The sequence below is a fragment of the Pecten maximus genome, chromosome 6 (assembly GCF_902652985.1).
Source record: "Pecten maximus chromosome 6, xPecMax1.1, whole genome shotgun sequence".
NCBI lineage: Eukaryota > Metazoa > Mollusca > Bivalvia > Pectinida > Pectinidae > Pecten > Pecten maximus.
In genome coordinates this window covers 21,441,590-21,460,812 of record NC_047020.1, presented here as the reverse complement: position 1 = coordinate 21,460,812, position 19,223 = coordinate 21,441,590, and the positions used below count along the sequence as shown (strand labels likewise).

The 19,223-nt window shown below is 35.4% G+C and overlaps 1 protein-coding gene across 7 annotated transcripts in view; it reads left to right on the top strand.

The window, feature by feature from the left end:
• Window positions 1–74: 74 nt before the first annotated feature.
• Window positions 75–19,223, top strand: part of LOC117329220 (neurobeachin-like) — a 313,249-nt gene continuing 294,100 nt past the window's right edge. For all 7 annotated transcript variants that reach the window (XM_033887039.1, XM_033887046.1, XM_033887045.1 and 4 more), the window contains exon 1: window positions 75–380. In XM_033887039.1, coding sequence (XP_033742930.1) covers window positions 222–380 — 159 coding nt within the window. In that variant the 5' untranslated portion in view covers window positions 75–221. The remainder of the gene's footprint in view (window positions 381–19,223) is intronic.

Below are 19,223 nucleotides of genomic sequence, written 5' to 3'. Positions count from 1 at the left end.
AAATGTTATTTAAGGCATACATCATCATTATCAACCAATCAACTTTGAGCTTTTATTCAGTCCGTTGACGCGGAAGTGGCATCGGCATCTCGCCGACAACTGTCTTACAGCATCAACGTACTCGCATATATAAGGTGTATATTTGTTTACTAGCTTAATATTGTGACGATAGGTTTTAGGAGACGGTTGTTGGAACATTCTGCACAGTTCAAAGTGGCAGAATGTCTTCAACAGAAGGGGAAGGGGAAGTACAGGTGACCACGACAGAGGGTATCCTAAAAGCAGCTGGAAATGACGAGCTGAAATTCGGATTGCTAATTGGCTTGATCAAAGTGAAGCAGGTGACAAATAAAGATGTTGTCAACACAGTTCTCCATCTGGTAAGTCAGTGTAATTTGTTTTATTATGTATGGTGATTGAATGATTTTAGCGCAGTGATTACGTGGAGGTTTAAACCGAAAGAAGGCGTGTCCAGAAGCCGTTTTTACCTGTGTTTACAAAGAGGCCCAGACGGGGATCACTGATTAACGTCATGTAGTTAATTGTCGACTGGCTGGTCTGACGTATCACATAAAGTGTAATAAATGAAATCAGTTTCATTTAAAGTTAATGTCAAACAGATAAACCAATTGAACACTCATATAAAATGAACTTCTTACCTTGACCTGTTATTTTTACATCATGAATATCGGTACTAACAGCAAAAGAATGTAGTTCAGCATCTATATAATATGTATTACACTTAAGCATAATATGTATATTGTTTAAAACAAATCTTTATAAATTAACAATCCCCCTAGTGAATACAATTACACAATTTTATAACATAATACAATCTGTAATTAAAAATGAGGCTATTAAAAAAATACTAATTATGTATTGTTGCATGCATATATCGTTATATATATATATATTGAATATATATATATAGCATTAAGCATTCTGTGTTTAGTCATAGAATGGTAAGGAAAGTGTATTTTATTTAGAGACATGTGTATAGTTGTATACAGATTTGTCATATATGCCTGTGTTAAGGCCATTGACTTACTACCACCATCCATCATGTACATATATGTTCACTCCTGGATGGATTTTGTTAAAATTTCACACAACATAACTATATATGACAAGGAACATAATATCTCAAGTTTGAGTTTCAGGGATTGTGGGTCAAGATCACTGTTTCTATTTCTTATGTTCTTTACTATAATTATATAAGGTTTCAATTAAATTACATGCAACCTCAAACTCTTATGATGAGTGTACCCATTACATATTGATGATGTTACTAGATATAACAACTATCCAAGCAATTAATCTGATGATATTAAAATATGTTTCTGGATTCTCCAGAATACTGTGCATATTGTGTATTTTATAAGAGGAGTCCTTTTCAAATTAAATGGGATTTCTCTCTATAGTAAAATTTGGAAGTCCTAGCTGGCTTCCTGAATATTGATAATTTTCTATACTTCAAAAGGCCGTAGAGATATATTGCTTCGACGTAAACTCTGTATTGAGACTAGTTCAATGTCTCATGAGAAGAAAATCTTAATATTTATGTTACAATTTTTAAGGTCAAGGTCTCAGAATCTTTTCACAATGATCATGACAGAAAAATGTTCAACTATATTTCAAAGATTTTTTTTTGAAGTTTGCTTGTTAAAACATATATGCAAACACAGATAAGTTCAATTCTAACTATTGCATTAGTCTGTAGTAAATATATACATGTCCAATATCAATATCAGTCTGACTTGTAAAATTGTATATTTTCCTATGCATTATATAATTAATATTGTATATAACTCACCATTAGACGAGAGACATTAATTCTTAGGTTGAAATGATCTATGACATTGTGTAATGTTAATTAAAATGTATACTTTATTTTGTAATAATCAGAAATTTAGCTAAATAAATAATTGATTCTCTCTATTGACACTCTCTAGTCTATATTGACTTGTCATATATTTATGTACAGTTTTTCTAGTGGTCGTTATGACCCCCACAGTCTCCTGTTCATTATATTGATTGGAGGGCTATAGCTGGCCAGATGAAATATAAATGTTATAAAGAGAGAAAATAGTCATTTCAAAGGCCTTCAACCTTGGTTACTAGTTGTTACGTATACCTGTGTGTTGAAGTAGGATCTGGTTCTGTGGATAATGACACTGGGAGCGCGCCTTTTATGTATATATGCAGAATATTCAATGGGACATAAATAGGTGAAATTGATAAAGATGACATTGGTGTACATTCATCTTAAAGTCAACATCTGTAAAGTTTCTATATTTTGCTGATAATAATGATATATAAAAATATGTTTTAGTCCAGTGTTTTAAGTCGTAAGTAGTGCTATATGTTAATGTATGTACAGGTAGATAGGCAAATAAATGACCTTTTTGATATTGAAAATTGTCTAATTGTTTGGTTTCTTTGCAGATTTTAAGCCTCAATATAGGTCATTGAACCTCTTCTACTCGCGACTTTAACTTAGTGCGTTAAACCATGTTGATATCGGTACACATTCCCTTCTCAAATGGGTGTTGGGACCGGCCAGGTGGAGTTTATGTTATTATATACAACCATTTCCAGTTTATGTACTCCATGCATGACAGTTGTGAATAAGTTAAAATTCTATGATGTATATATGTTTTTTTCTTTGCTAAGGCTTATTTACTTGCAGTGCTAGCTACATTTTCTCAACCATAAACTACATGTAGTTGTCTAGATTGTGAGAGTGATAAAGTGTTACAATAGACATGAATGATAATGGATATCTCTCTACTGATTGGGATCTTAATGTTGACTGTCTATAATTGCCTTTAGCAACTGAATTTCTTGAACAATTACATACATATATGTGTAAGGACTTTGCAGTGTGTTTCCTGTCTGTATGTAACTACTGGCCTGGGTGCGCATGAAGACCCATGCGACCAATGTATTTTCAACGTGTTATATGCCAATGTAATTTTTCCCAAAATGAACTCTGAAATTTACATTTGTAACAACTGTTTCAATTCCCATCATTATTATAAGCAATATTGACAGTTTTTAGTGTAAATCAGATTAGATCATCTTGTGTAGTATTTAAGCTTCGAGTATTGATTCATGTTGACAAAGTGAATTTTGAAAAGTTTCACACTACAGTAGTTCTATGAGCTCCTTTTTGAAAATTTGGTGAGGTGCCACTTAGCTTTTAGAAAGTCTTGCTTGAAAATACAGGGATTCAAATATCTGAAAGTTAGGATTCAAATATCTGAATGTCAGAAACCCCAAAATCACTGTTGAATGATGGATGTGTATCAGATTATATTGAACTCATTGTGTGATGTTGATAGTTGCTGAGTGTTGTTGACAGTAGCATCGTATACTGATCTTCAGGATTTGGTTCGTTTTTGTTGAACGTCCTATTAACAGCCAGGGTCACTTAAGGACTTAAGGTTTTGGTGGTGGAGGAAAGCCGGAGTACCCGGAGAAAAATCACCGGCCTATAGTCTGTACCTGGCAACTGCCCCACGTAGGTTTCGAACTCGCAACCCAGTGGTGGAGGGCTAGCTAGTGATAAAGTGTCGGTACACCTTAATATAACCACTCAGCCACCGCGGCCCCGATCTTCAGGAATTGAGTATCATATTATATTGGATTAGATCTTCTAAGTTATACTGATCTTTAGGGATTAAGTATCATATTATATTGGATTAAATCTTCTAAGTTATACTGATCTTTAGGAATTGTGTGTCAGATATTGGATAAGATCTTCCGATCTGAAGCAATACTGACATTTAGGAAACTGTTTATGCTGACAGGTGGTATATACTGGATTAGATCTTCCAATCAGTACCTATATTTATTCAGCTCTAGATACGGGTCAACACGACAGGACAAAGGATGTTCCTGGACAGCTGATCAATATTACTGTAGTGGAAGTTTTAGAGTGGTCACAGTATGCTAGCGAACCCAGTACTAAAAATTTACAGTGTTGAGAGTATATCCATTAATTAGCTCCCAATACATATCACGGCCACCATAGACTAATTATATATCAAATCTTTAATTATTCGCCAGCAATTCATTTGGATTGGGTTTGAACACAATGTAAAAGGATGGGGATAAGTCTGTTTGTAAAACGATATCAAACGGAATTAACAGAATTCATAAAAAATATGTATGCTAAAAATTACGTTTCTAAATCTTATGATAGTAATGCTATTAACATGTATATAAACATATATATTTTTTTTTACCTATTGCTGACTGTATATTTTCCTGTGATAAATTAAAAACATGACCAAATTTGAAATATTTATTATGTCAAAGATACATCAGTTTGTAACATACCCTGTGTTGCTTCTTTTGATAAGATATTTTAACAAATTAAACTTAATCTTAGTTCAAATTCGTTTAGGTATTATACTCTCTTGTCACCATTGGTTTTCAGTATGCTGGCTATATGGACAAACGGTGCAGGTCATTGTCATACACTCCGGCCAGTATAACACAACTTTGGTTGTGGTTCCAGGTCATATATGATAAGTTCATATTAGATATCAAATAAATGCAATTAAATACGTTTTACATTTAACACATTGTTTGTTTCTAATTTGAGTTTTGAAAATAAATTCAGAAGTAGAAGCACATTAGAAGAAATTAAGTTTTAAGAGTTTTTCCATTGGCAATTTTGAAGTCAAACATAGCAAAATATTCTCATTCATTTCAAATATTGTTATATCCCCAATGAGTAATATTTCTTTCTCCATTTACTGTATAACCTTGTTTTTTCTATATTACCTCGCTATAGGCTTGCTAAGGTAAAAAAAAAAACTTAATTAATGAAAGACATTAAGTAAAAACTTGTGTAAGATCGTGTGTACATGGATACTTGGTAGTGTAGACCTGTATCTCTAATCAATCCTGTAGAATAAATGTAGGAACATGCTCAGACAGGATTTTTTACGAGAAAATTTTCCCATTCTACAACATATACTAGTGCACTTGGGATATGTGCACTGTCTGATTTGAGTGTCTCTGTTGTTCATTTAAAAAAAAACCCAATGATTATCTGCCCACACACCAGACATGGCAGCTTGGGAAACATCATTAGGTCTAATGGATTTGGTGGTCATTCTTGTTGATGTTCTTTCTTGTTCATTATAGAGGGCAGCCTTTTTCGTTATGTGTAATAGATGACGAAAACTAAAGTAGTATTGATTTAAAAGTGAAAACACATATTAGTTCTTGCAACAAGTCATCCTGGTTAAAAAATCAAAACTGGTCTGGTGGTTGACCTTAATCGGCTAGTCACTGGCTTTAGAAGTGATCTCCCATCTGTCAAGAGTCAGATCTCTAGTTGTTAACCTAAATCAGCTTGCCTGGTTTAGATCAGATCTCCAGTTGTTAACCTAAATCAGCTTGCCTGGTTTAGATCAGATCTCCAGTTGTTAACCTAAATCAGCTTGCCTGGTTTAGATCAGATCTCCAGTTGTTAACCTAAATCAGCTTGCCTGGTTTAGATCAGATCTCCAGTTGTTAACCTAAATCAGCTTGCCTGGTTTAGATCAGATCTCCAGTTGTTAACCTAAATCAGCTTGCCTGGTTTAGATCAGATCTCCAGTTGTTAACCTAAATCAGCTTGCCTGGTTTAGATCAGATCTCCAGTTGTTAACCTAAATCAACTTGCCTGGTTTAGATCAGATCTCAAGTTGTTAACCTAAATCAGCTTGCCTGGTTTAGATCAGATCTCCAGTTGTTAACCTAAATCAGCTTGCCTGGTTTAGATCAGATCTCCAGTTGTTAACCTAAATCAACTTGCCTGGTTTTAAAAGGGACCTCAATCCGTCCATGTCAGATCTCTAGTATTCGTCAGACCTAAATCAGCTAGACAAGCTTAAGAAGAGATGAATCTGTCCATGGTAAGAAAAGGTATCTTGTCACAAGGAAAAGTGGATATACCTGTCAAAGGCAAGAACATGCTCTGACATATGTAGGTAGTCCAGCTCCATTATGGATTATTCCTCCACAGTGATTTGTCCTGGTGTTTGACCCATTATGTACCTGTCCTTGCATCAGCTACTGTCCTGTAATATGATGTAAAAATTGAACTCTAGCCTATATTGGTACTTTATTTGTCACGATGAGGATGGATGTGTGTCTTTAATCAATTACATACACCAGGAAGTGTCCATTAAAAGTCAACTAATCTCCTCTCATCATCACCGCTGTCTATGACAATCTATTGTCTTTGCACACTCCATTATGTCTGACACACTATACACATCTATAAGGGCCACTTGTACAGGGACTCAGAGTTCCACAGAACTCCAGGATCCCTTGTCATAGCTCCGAGTCTGCGATGGATAGATATGATGCTGAAACAATTCATTCCATGGATGCTTGAGTACTATCCGTGATAAATAATGAATTACTTTCGTCCTCCATCGGCTTTGTGATATACAGTTCTACTGATTGTGATTAAATATATAAATGTACACATGGTGTATCTTTGAGATGTGTGTTAATTAAAAAAAAAATTTCTGATCTACTTATTGGTAGGCCACCAATTCATTGTAAATATAGCTATAATGTATGTCCTCTAATTATGTATTGTTGTATAAATTATTTCATTTAAGAGTGACATTGTATTCTTGAAATTACCATATATTTGGTACAATATATACCACACAAGGGATGTGAACCTCTGGAGATCAAGAGGCTGTTATGTGGGAGGAATCCTCAATTCCAGTTTGTTTGTGTGGGAGATCTTGCGTATAAATACATTTTAATGACATGAATTATTTAAAGCAATAATTTCATTTCATTACCTGATACACAGTTCAATGATCTGGATATTTTGTTTTCATTTGTAGCAATGATTTCTTGATACACTGCATATCAAATTGATATTATTATTATAACAATTATTAGGTTGATTAACTTTGTTCATCAATGCATATGGCAATGTCTAACCTTCAGTAAATTTGTGAGCTTTAATGCTTTTTTTTTAGCCCACCATCATCAGATGGTGGGCTATTCAAATCGCCCTGCGTCCGTGGTCCGTCGTCCCTCCGTCCCTCCGTCCGTCCGTCCGTCCGTCCCTCAGTCCGTAAACAATTCTTGTTATCGCTATTTCTCAGAAAGTACAGAAGGGATCTTTCTCAAATTTCATATATAGGTTCCCCTTGGTGCCTAGTTATGCATATTGCATTTTGAGACCTATCGGAAAACAACATGGCCGACAGGCAGCCATCTTGGATTTTGACAATTGAAGTTTGTTATCGCTATTTCTCAGAAACTAATAAAGGGATCTTTCTGAAATTTCATATGTAGACTCCCCTTGGTGCCTAGTTATGCATATTGCATTTTGAGACCAATCGGAAAACAACATGGCCGACAGGCAGCCATCTTGGATTTTGACAATTGAAGTTTGTTATCGCTATTTCTCAGATAGTACTGAAGGGATCTTTCTAAAATTTCATATATAGGTTCCCCTTGGTGCCTAGTTATGCATATTGCATTTTGTGACCAATCGGAAAACAACATGGCCGACAGGCAGCCATCTTGGATTTTGACAATTGAAGTTTGTTATCGCTATTTCTCAAAAACTAATAAAGGGATCTTTCTGAAATTTCATATGTAGGTTCCTCTTGTTGCCTAGTTATGCATATTGCATTTTGAGACTTATCGGAAAACAACATGGCTGACAGGCAGCCATCTTGGATTTTGACAATTGAAGTTTGTTATCGCTATTTCTCAGAAACTAATAAAGGGATCTTTCTGAAATTTCATATGTAGACTCCCCTCGGTGCCTAGTTATGCATATTGCATTTGGAGACCAATCGGAAAACAACATGGCCGACAGGCAGCCATCTTGGATTTTGACAATTGAAGTTTGTTATCGCTATTTCTCAGATAGTACTGAAGGGATCTTTCTAAAATTTCATATATAGCTTCCCCTTGGTGCCTAGTTATGCATATTGCATTTTGTGACCAATCGGAAAACAACATGGCCGACAGGCAGCCATCTTGGATTTTGACAATTGAAGTTTGTTATCGCTATTTCTCAAAAACTAATAAAGGGATCTTTCTGAAATTTCAAATGTAGGTTCCTCTTGTTGCCTAGTTATGCATATTGCATTTTGAGACTAATCGGAAAACAACATGGCTGACAGGCAGCCATCTTGGATTTTGACAATTGAAGTTTGTTATCGCTATTTCTCAGAAACTAATAAAGGGATCTTTCTGAAATTTCATATGTAGACTCCCCTCGGTGCCTAGTTATGCATATTGCATTTGGAGACCAATCGGAAAACAACATGGCCGACAGGCAGCCATCTTGGATTTTGACAATTGAAGTTTGTTATCGCTATTTCTCAGAAAGTACTGAAGGGATCTTTCTGAAATTTCATATATAGCTTCCCCTTGGTGCCTAGTTATGCATATTGCATTTTGTGACCAATCGGAAAACAACATGGCCGACAGGCAGCCATCTTGGATTTTGACAATTGAAGTTTGTTATCGCTATTTCTCAGATAGTACTGAAGGGATCTTTCTAAAATTTCATATATAGGTTCCCCTCTGTGCCTTGTTATGCATATTGCATTTTGTGACCAATCGGAAAACAACATGGCCGACAGGCAGCCATCTTGGATTTTGACAATTGAAGTTTGTTATCGCTATTTCTCAAAAACTAATAAAGGGATCTTTCTGAAATTTCATATGTAGACTCCCCTCGGTGCTTAGTTATGCATATTGCATTTGGAGACCAATCGGAAAACAACATGGCCGACAGGCAGCCATCTTGGATTTTGACAATTGAAGTTTGTTATCGCTATTTCTCAGAAAGTACTGAAGGGATCTTTCTCAAATTTTATATATAGGTTCCCCTTGGTGCATAGTTATGCATATTGCATTTTGAGACCAATCGGAATACAACATGGCCGACAGGCAGCCATCTTGGATTTTGACAATTGAAGTTTGTTATCGCTATTTCTCAGAAAGTACTGAAGGGATCTTTCTCAAATTTCGTATGTAGGTTCCCCTCTGTGCCTAGTTCTGCATATTGCATTTTGAGACTTATCGGAAAACAACATGGCCGACAGGCAGCCATCTTAGATTTTGACAATTGAAACTTGTTATCGCTATTTCTAAGAAAGTGCTTAAGGGATCTTTCTCCAATTTCATATGTAGGTTCCCCTGAGTGCCTAGTTATGCATATTGCATCTTGAGACTAATTGGATAAACAACATGGCCGACAGGCAGCCATCTTGGATTTTGACAATTGAAGTTTGTTATCACTATTTTTCAGAAAGTACTGAAGGGATCTTTCTCAAACTTTTTGTAAGTTCCCCTTGGTCTGTAGTTCTGCATATTGCATCTTGGGACCAATAGGAAAACAACATGGCCGACAGGCAGTCATCTTGGATTTTGACAATTGAAGTTTGTTATCGCTATTTGTCAGAAATTGCTGAAAGGATCTTTCTTAAATTTCATTTGTAGGTTGCCCTCAGTGCCTAGTTATGCATATTGGATTTTGGGACCAGTCAGAAAACAACCTGGCCGACAGGCAGCCATCTTGTATTTTGACAATTGAAGTTTGTTATCGCTATTTTACAGAAGGTACTGAAGGGATCTTTCTCAAATTTCATATGTATGTTCCCCTTGGTCCCTGGTGTTGCATTTTGGGACCAATCCGAAAACAACATGGCCGACAGACAGCCATTATCGCTAAATCTTAAATTTTATATATAGGTTCCCCTTGTTTGAAAAGTACTAGAGGGCCGTTTCTGAATTTACACAGATAAGTAAGACTTAGAGGAAGGGAAAAGTAGAGAAAAGATCAATCTGACATGGAACCTATAAAGATCATTCAATGGTGGGCGCCAAGATCCCTCTGGGATCTCTTGTTTATTCTTGTGAAGACAAAATTTATTGATTTTTGCCTTTGACAAAAATTTGCATATTAAAACTTTCAACAATAATCCAATTGGAATGTTCTTGGGTTTGTGGGATAGAAAAAAATAATCCATAATTAATGTTGCACATGTTTTTGAAAACCTGTATTTGATTTAAAAAAAACACACTTTTTTTAATTCTATGCTTTGAAAACAAATTGTAAATCATATATAGGGTACTTCACAGGACTAAAAATGTAACTTCACATTTAATTACTTCAGAGCAATTATCAATTCATCGAGTCATGGAGTCAGTTGGCCTATAGCTAGTAACCAAAAGGATATAATCATTTTTGTCTTTCTTAGATTTTTAATTTTTTAAGTTCTACATATATTTATTACGGTAGGTCTTTCTGCAAAACTGGTATGATATCTGTTTTCACTATATATAATACATTTTGTCTGATCAGTAAATCTATGTTCTTATTTCAACTCTTGGTAAATGCAGTCAGGTACATATTTGTTGGTGAAGTAATAATATTTTATTTATTATAAAGAATCTAAAACAAAATAAGTGCTTGTTCTTTTTATGGGAATGTTTTTTCTAATAAATTTAAATGAAGTCATCAAACTCTGCAAGAACACAATCCTACACATACAGACATTATGTAATTCGAACTATAGAAGAAAAAGGGTACCAGGAAATTCTACAGAAACAAAATTTGTGGTGCTATCATGATCCTTTATCAAACAATCAATAAAGACCGAATATTTCCGACACCAGAAAATAATTGAATTTGTCACTTCTGCCACATCATCGGAACAATTTACAGAGTCTGCAATCAAGCACGGTGAGATGTGGTATTCCAGTTTCGGCATTTCGAGTGCCAAATTTACGTGCTCTGGTAAACAACTCCAAATGCTGTAGGGATTCTGTGTTACCATCAGACAGCTTCCATGGATGGGATGAGAGGGGTTTATTTGGTTGTTTGAGTGTCTTGCTGCTTAGGAAAGGTGAACATTTATGATTAAACAAAGCTTCATTTGTGATAATTCCTATAATAGAAATTTTACTTAAGGCAATCTCTTTTGTTCCATATGCATGAATGCAAGTAGAAAAATACAAATACCATATTCATCCTAATAAGTGCACCTGCCCCAATAAGCACATGTACTCATCTTTTTCAGGAAAAAAAAATTTGTGTGCTAATATTAATTGAAACATATATGAAAGGTTCCTTATACCATTAGATTGTTTTTGTTAGTGAAGGTATGTAAATGAAAAAGAAAATTTGATATTTTTTCCAAGCAAATTTCACATATAAAATTTTCCCTGTAGATGGTTTCATTAGGCACTCTCCTTTTGTGTTTTTGTAAGGGCACTGTGTACTTATTAGGTCAAATACAGTCAAGTATTACTAAATAAGATGTTTAGGGTGAATTAAGCATGCATGAAACTTAAATAACAACTGATCACAAGCTTAAGGGTTGAAGTTTTAGTGGTCACATAGAACGTAACTTTCACAAGATGTATATTAAATGACAAATAGATCGATATATAGGTGTTTATAGAAGCTGAATTGTCAAGAACTAAATGTAAATAAACCACTGGTATAAAATGCCCTTCGGTGGCCAAATGGACTATAATTTTGTTTCTATAGAAGTCTGAGATTATAGCCTACAAAAGGCTACATGTATCATATATGGAGTGTCCCATATACTTTACTGAATGTTGATCTGACCTTTCAAAACTTGTACTTTAGGAAGTTGAAAGTTACTTGCCACAGTCCTATGATGATGATGGCAATGGTGGCAACTTCAAATGAAAACTTGATTGCTGCAGCTCTATTTTCTATAAACGTGATCTCTTGTAATGGTTATATTATCAAATCATTAAATGTATTACCTTCACGATATACATATACACAGTTTAGAAAAAAAGTCATGAAATCTCATAAATGAAGGAAAATTGCTAGTGTATAACAGATTATTTGTGTTATTATTGTGCACTCAATGGTCTTCATAGAAGTAGACAGGTTATAGGTATGGAAGGAGTGATGTACTGCTGGCTGGCTTTGGTGAAGGTGAATTGGCAGTGTCTGTGTGTCGACGTCCTGTCTGTTTAATTGTTGTATAAAGAAGATTTTTTGTCTAATAATCATACATCTGTCTGGAGGTCAGACATTTAACTTGGGTGGTATACATGTACTACTCAGTGTTGTTACAGTTCTTCAGCTACTTAAACACAGACATTTATTTAGAGAAAAATAAAACCAGTACAATATTTACCTTCTTTGGCTTCTTCAGGCTGAAGCCAAAAGCCTTGTGGTAAATCTTGATTTTTGTTTTATTTTCTTTTTATATCTTTTACTCAGTCTTTGTCAGAAAAGCGGCACATAGGTGTTACTTTTCCAAGTGCGGCCACGTGCACAGCATCAACAAAAAGCTAGACCAACCAAACCTCAATCGTTAATGGATATACGTAGTAGAGCCTACTACAATACAAATATTACATAGATTTGTGCAAATTTCTAAACTTTAGAAAAAAATCAACGTTGAGGTTTTGCGTATATAATTAGCTTTTGCATATTATAGGCTGTTTCTGACAAACTATAAAAGTTAGAGCAACCAAACTTTGGTTATAGGTGTGTCGTATGATATTTAGCTGAATGCATTATTATACTCTTTACTAGCATTTCTACTTTTGGGGTGAAAACCTCAAATTTCTGGACTTAAATGAAAGTCTGCTTCTGACAAAGTATAAGAAGAAGAAAGTTTGCTTCTGACAAAGTATAAGAAGAAGACCAACCAAACTTCGGTCATAAATGTATCGACATACGTAGTAGAGCCTACTGCACTTAAAACATTTCATGGATTTATGTAGTTTCACTTTAAGATATGAAAAGTTTCATTAGTCTCTTCAAATGTATCCTTGATTACCCATGTAAAATGCTTATGATATTGACGAAGCAGGACAGGCGACACATATAGTTACAGGTAGTTCTTGTTTTATAAATATATATATATATATAACATTATACCGTATATGTGATTCAGTATCAAGTATATATATATAGAAAAAGTATGCTTTACTAATTGGAATGTTTCCAATTTTCATTCCAATCATTTTTCTTTAGTATAAAAAAATGTCGTTTTTGCGATCTCTGATCCATGATTTCTGCAATGTCCTGTATATTGTGTTCCTGACAGTCAGAAAATTTTAACAATTATCACAATACATTTTCACTTACAGTTCATTGTAAAATGTGTCTTTGTGTTGAGGTTTTCACATTTGAGCCATGTATAGATGTATTGGAAATCTACAAGATCTTAAATATCAAGGTTTTTACTTTGCCAAGCCACCTAATAGTAGTCCCCGGAAAAAGTTGACGTTGATGTATTTTTGCAGTCATCAGACCACTTGGAATCTTAAAATGTCCATTAATCCTCTTTCCAAGGCATTTTAGAAATCTGCTTACGAATCAATGATCCGGGGCCAGACTTTTCCCAGTTTTAAGGAGAGTATGTATGGTAGAAATTAGAAGTTTAGAAGGCCTGATTGATTGTTATGCCTTGAGTACCTGCTCTGGGTCATTATAGAGACTCAGATCGGATAACTCTAGACCTGGTTAGATTCATTTAATGACTTTTCATCAGGTCAATTCCAGCCTCACATGCCATTGACCTTAGTAACAGTGGAAGGGAAAACTTTACTATACAATACCAGAATGTATATACATCTGTACCATATAGTATTAATCTGGAAATAAGCTCATGATCAAGCCTCCTTCTTCATTTTTTTAGAATCATCAATTTTAAAATAGTAAGATGAGACAAGATTCCCAAATAAGATTTCCCGAAACTTATGTTTTACACTAGGGGAGGGGGCTTATTTAAGGATAGATACTGTATTCTGATACATATAAATATAGATTTGTACAACCAGATACATATGATAGGAGGTCAGCTTGGTTATCGTTGTTTATTTATCAGATAGGATCAGAATGTCTGAGTGGTCACCAGATGGCCATCCCTGTTTTTTGGGTGTATTGATCTAGTTGTAGTGATGGTGATAGACTCTGTTGTGGAATTCTAACTCGGTCCTACTTATACATATAGAAAACTCATTCCACTATCTTCAAGCTTTCATCACAATTGTTCCTTGATCCTCAGAAGCTGAAGTTTATCATCAAATATGTCCATTGGCCATCACAATTGTCAATCCGGCTGTCGTAGAATGGTTTCCTTAATATATATACAAGTATTTATCAGTCCTCAGAATTTCCTTAAATGTCATCAAGAGTCCAGTCCTCCAATCAGCAGTTCCTAATATAGCTCTCTGTAAATCATTTCTTAGTTCTCAATCTATCCCTCAGTAATCCTTACAATAATGTATGATCATTCATCAAGAATCCATAGCAACACTCAATCCTCCATATACCTCAATTTCCCAGTCAGTCTTCAAACGAATTCTTCTGCTATTATTAGAGACCTCAGAAACATTTCCAAATCTGTGTTCAAAACAATTCCTAAAAGAGAGATTAGAAGCATTTTTCTATGTGTACCAGGTAATCTAGTCCTCAACTCTCAGGATATATATTTAATGATCAATGGGCTTTAGAAACAGTTTTGAACATATGTCCCCAAAAGGATTTCTCAATTATCAAGAGGCTTTAGAAACTTTTCCCAATAGGCCTACCATCCTCAAAGGAATTCTAAACTATCTATTAATTTGCTAGATGTTTTAGAAACATTTTCCAATATATGTCCCCAAAATAATTCCATAATTATCGAGAGGCTTTAGAAACATTTCTCAATCAGACCTCAAAATAATTCATCAGCTATCAAGAGGCTTTAGAAACATTTCCCAATCAGACTTCAAAATAATTCATCAGCTATCAAGATGCTTTAGAAACATTTTTCTATCCTCAATCTAGCCATCAACTCTCAGAATAAACACTCAGCTATCAGGAGTCTTGATAGAAGCAGAGTTGTCTCGGTCCTCTGACTCATTCCACAAGGCCCAGAATTATCTTAGTCCTCCGAATCATTCCACACTACCCAGAATTGTCTCAATCCTCCGAATCACCCCACAATACCCAGAATTGTCTCAATCCTCCGAATCACCCCACAATACCCAGAATTGTCTGAGTCCTCCGTATCATTCCACAATGCCCAGAATTGTCTTTAGGTTTGACCTATTAATCTTAAATTCTGTCATTCCTCAGCATCATCCTGCTCTCCGTATCCTCATCTCCGTATCCTCATCTCCTTATCTGGGTATCCCTTGACGATATATGCACTATAAGTATGTATGTATGTATAGCTGCCATTAAAAGGTTGTGTCTGGCACATATCTTTGGCTTTTACCAAGTGTGTTGATCACCACTAAGATTTGTTCTGGCTTATTGACACATTGAATCATGATGGTCAGTTAAAGTAATGGATATTCAGGAATTAGGAGTTTTTTTTTTATACACATTTTAGACTTAATTCAATATTATCCTATTTTAGCTAGATGGGACGAAGTCCAGAAGATCAAATGCTTTACCCTTGGCATAGACCGTAGACAGCTAGGTCAGAGTTTTTATAAATCAGTGTTAATTGTGTCAATACTAATGAGGATACAGCTTTGGAATTTCACATGGCTGTTCATTGTGACAAGACCTTTCCATTGGTACTACATTTAAGGACCTGCTGACCTTGACGTGACTTTCACCTGCTTTTTAAAAACAACAACTACATTTGTAATTTCGAATTTCTACCCACTTGGCCAGCTATGTTTTAACAACTCTTGTCTTATTTACCGGATGAGGTTTTTGTTTTGCTGTATTTACCGGTAAATATTGAATAGATGCTAATCCTGTCAACTCTATTGACTTTTTTTCTACATAGTTATTGGGTACTGCCACTGTTTCAGAGTACCGGTATTTAAATTTTTTAAACCTAATGAATTCGTTCCGAGGAAGAATACTTCATAAGATCAACATAAGTTTTGATCTTAGTTTGTTTGTTTTTTGTTTTTTTAACATCCTATTAACAGCCAGGGTCAGGATCTTAGTGGAATAAGGATAGATATATACATTCAGGAGCTTCATGTATTTTATCAATATTATTAAGCAATGGTAACTGAACAGACCAATATGATCAAAATCATTTCATGATCTGCGTTCCTGTTCCGTAATTATAGAACTACACTCTGCTTGATGTTGCGAAGAGTTTACGAACTGGAGATCAGATCAAGATATGATTTTAATCAGATTGCGGTACAGACAAACTAGGTATATATTATCATATTTTTCACTCAATCTCCCACTTTGAATTTGTCAAGATGTAATATATAAAGATGGATGACATATGCATAAAGAGCATTCAGTAATATAATCCTTTAGCTGGATGGACACCGAAGGCCCTTTAAAATCAGCAAGTACACTACAGCTTACGTGGACTTTGCGGTTTCCACGCGTCCGTCACGGACGTGGGCAGCGCGGACCCCACTCGCCCACCGGATATGGCATTCCGCGACGGTCCGTCATATACCGTGGACATCAGCTGACTGATACGGTATCCACTCGGCATCGCGGTATGTGACGATCCGCGATTAGTGGTGGGCATATTTCAACTCGATCGAGACACCGTGTTCCACGACGATCCACGATACGTGGTGGACATACATTTCATTTTAAAGCCCGTGGTCCTTGTCGATCCGCGATATACAGTGGGTACAAGTTGTTTGCTGCTCATTTCTGATCTACACGAGTTATATCCCTTCGTCTTTCGGTAGCGGTAGTGGTATCGGTATCGTTTATCAGAATTATGCATGGATTGAAGAACATTTCAAGTTTTATTTAAAGCTTTAGTCCCTTGGTCCATCAATAGCGTTATTATGGCCATATTAGAAACATTAAAAAACAATCGCAATATATTAAGCACCGTTAATATTTAAAGTAACTTAACATAAGCTGTTTCATCCATCCAGCATTCTCCATTGACATATTCACGTTTTTAAAAAAAAAAATGCATTTATTTCATAAATATTGCATTCATTACACGACATTGAATTGGGAAAATAGAAAATACCACTGCGACATGAGAACAGCTTTACCAAAACTCATCAAAATATCTAAACTTCGGCATTTGAATCCTTACTCCGTTATCTTTTAAACATCGGTGTTATCATGTTATCAGACTCCGACTATATTAAAATATGCGGAATATTGAATGTTGTGACAACTAGTTGTATATCTATTCTAAAGTGTACACACAAAAGAGCTGTAAATAACTGCCTATCTAGGTATCTTGTATACATGTAGTATCGTTAATGTGGTATCTAAACGGAAAACACAAAAATGAATTAAACATTACATTATTGCATCAAAAGCAGAATGGATTCAGAATGTAATTACAACATTACTACGGCCCTTTCTGCAATATAATTTACATGTACAATGTTTATATACATGCCCTAAATGTACCGATTTATGATAACCATTTAATGTCTTTATATGTATCATGTATATTGAGTGCTTTGCATTCAGGTCCAATTATGGTTTCTGTTTCTATCACCAGTGTGATTTCAATGATTTGTATTCAATCATATTTTATGTCATAAATTACTCATTGAATGCAACACTTTTTATGCGGCGTTTTGCATAAACATGGCAGCCATAACCGCTGATTTTCTCGGCAGCTCGTCACACGCAGATGATTCTATTTTAGCTGTCTGTCAATCAAACGGGGTATCTGACGGCATCCGTGAGTTTCATTGGTTAGTGAGAATGATTGACAAGACACTAAAGCTTGTTACACTCCAGTGATCTCTGACTCTGTCAATCAAACACTGTAGAAAGGCGTCCGTGAATTTCATTGGTTGGTGAGAATGATTGACAAGTCAGCGTACGTGCACATGTCTTCTCGTCAGCTGTAATAGCAGACGTAAAACCCGTTAAATAAATATGGAGAAACATTATCAAAAACTGCATCGATACATACCGTCAAAACTGATTATCTACCGGTTCTAATAGCCTATAGGGATATATTCCGCACAGTGACGTCACGTGTGAGGTTCGCCCAGAGACCGTATGGCGATCTAGTACCTGGGGCAAGCTTAACCCCGCTTATAAACACAGGTTTCTGTTTTTTAGCGTGAATAATGGCAGTTGCCAATAACTGAAGTTGTTTTGTATTTATTTCAATCCATTTCGTGTAAATAGTTCAGATTTTAGCAGAATTGTTAGGACAGGGTTGAATTAGGCCTACAAAATCCAAATGATTATCTGATATTGATATGCTAGTTTAGTCGATCTACAGTATAACATATTACAAAAAACAACATCAAAATATATTTTTCATGTAGGCATTGTATATAAACATAATACGGGGTGGACAGGGGGACGTGCGCGAATATATCGATCCATGATTTGAGTCATTGCATTAATAGTCTATCAAAAGTTTATTCTAGAGATGCTAATATTTTATGCAACGATGTTGCACGATTTGTGATTTTCTGTTCCGACTCATCCACTCATCGGTTTTGGGTTACATTTCGTTTGTTGGAGAGCTCGAGCTAAATTATTGGAGATAGGAAAGTCTCAATGTACCTTCTATATCAGAGACGGGAATCGGTTGATCTGTGGAATAAACAATAAAAAAGTCCTGTCCTAGGACTGGTCATGATCATGTTATATGAATATCTACACGTAGAAACACGAACTGAGATACATCCGAGTCCGTTTTATAACTGACGAGTGGCCAACACCACAAAGGCCAGAGACCGGCAAGCCGCGGCCACAGAGGCGTGTTAAAATAATAGCCCGGTAAATACCAGGTGTATCTCTAAACGCTAACATTTTGAATTTACCTGTAGGGCAGTTTGTTTTGATAGTGATTATATAAAAGGACTCCCAATGCCAAGAAGTGGATCCTTAACTGTAGGTAAATTTAATTCATTTATTCCTTTGGCGTTTCAGCCAATCTGATTTTACAACATATACAAAGACATATACATTAGCAATAAAAGATCGTGATATCACAGGTTCAACGGGATCAGACCGCTATTTAGGATATACATGTATATATAAACAAATGTAAACACGTGCCTGCAGTTAATGCGAATAAGACAATGATAATGCAAATGTAACATTTGTATAATGTTCTATTATAACGGGCCATATATAACATGGAACATTTATATAACGTTCTATTATAACGGGCCGTATACAACATGCCACAATTATATTATGTTCTGTTTTAACAGCCTGTATATAACATGTAACATTTGAGCAATATTCTATTATAACGGGCCGTATACAATATGTAACATCTCACTAA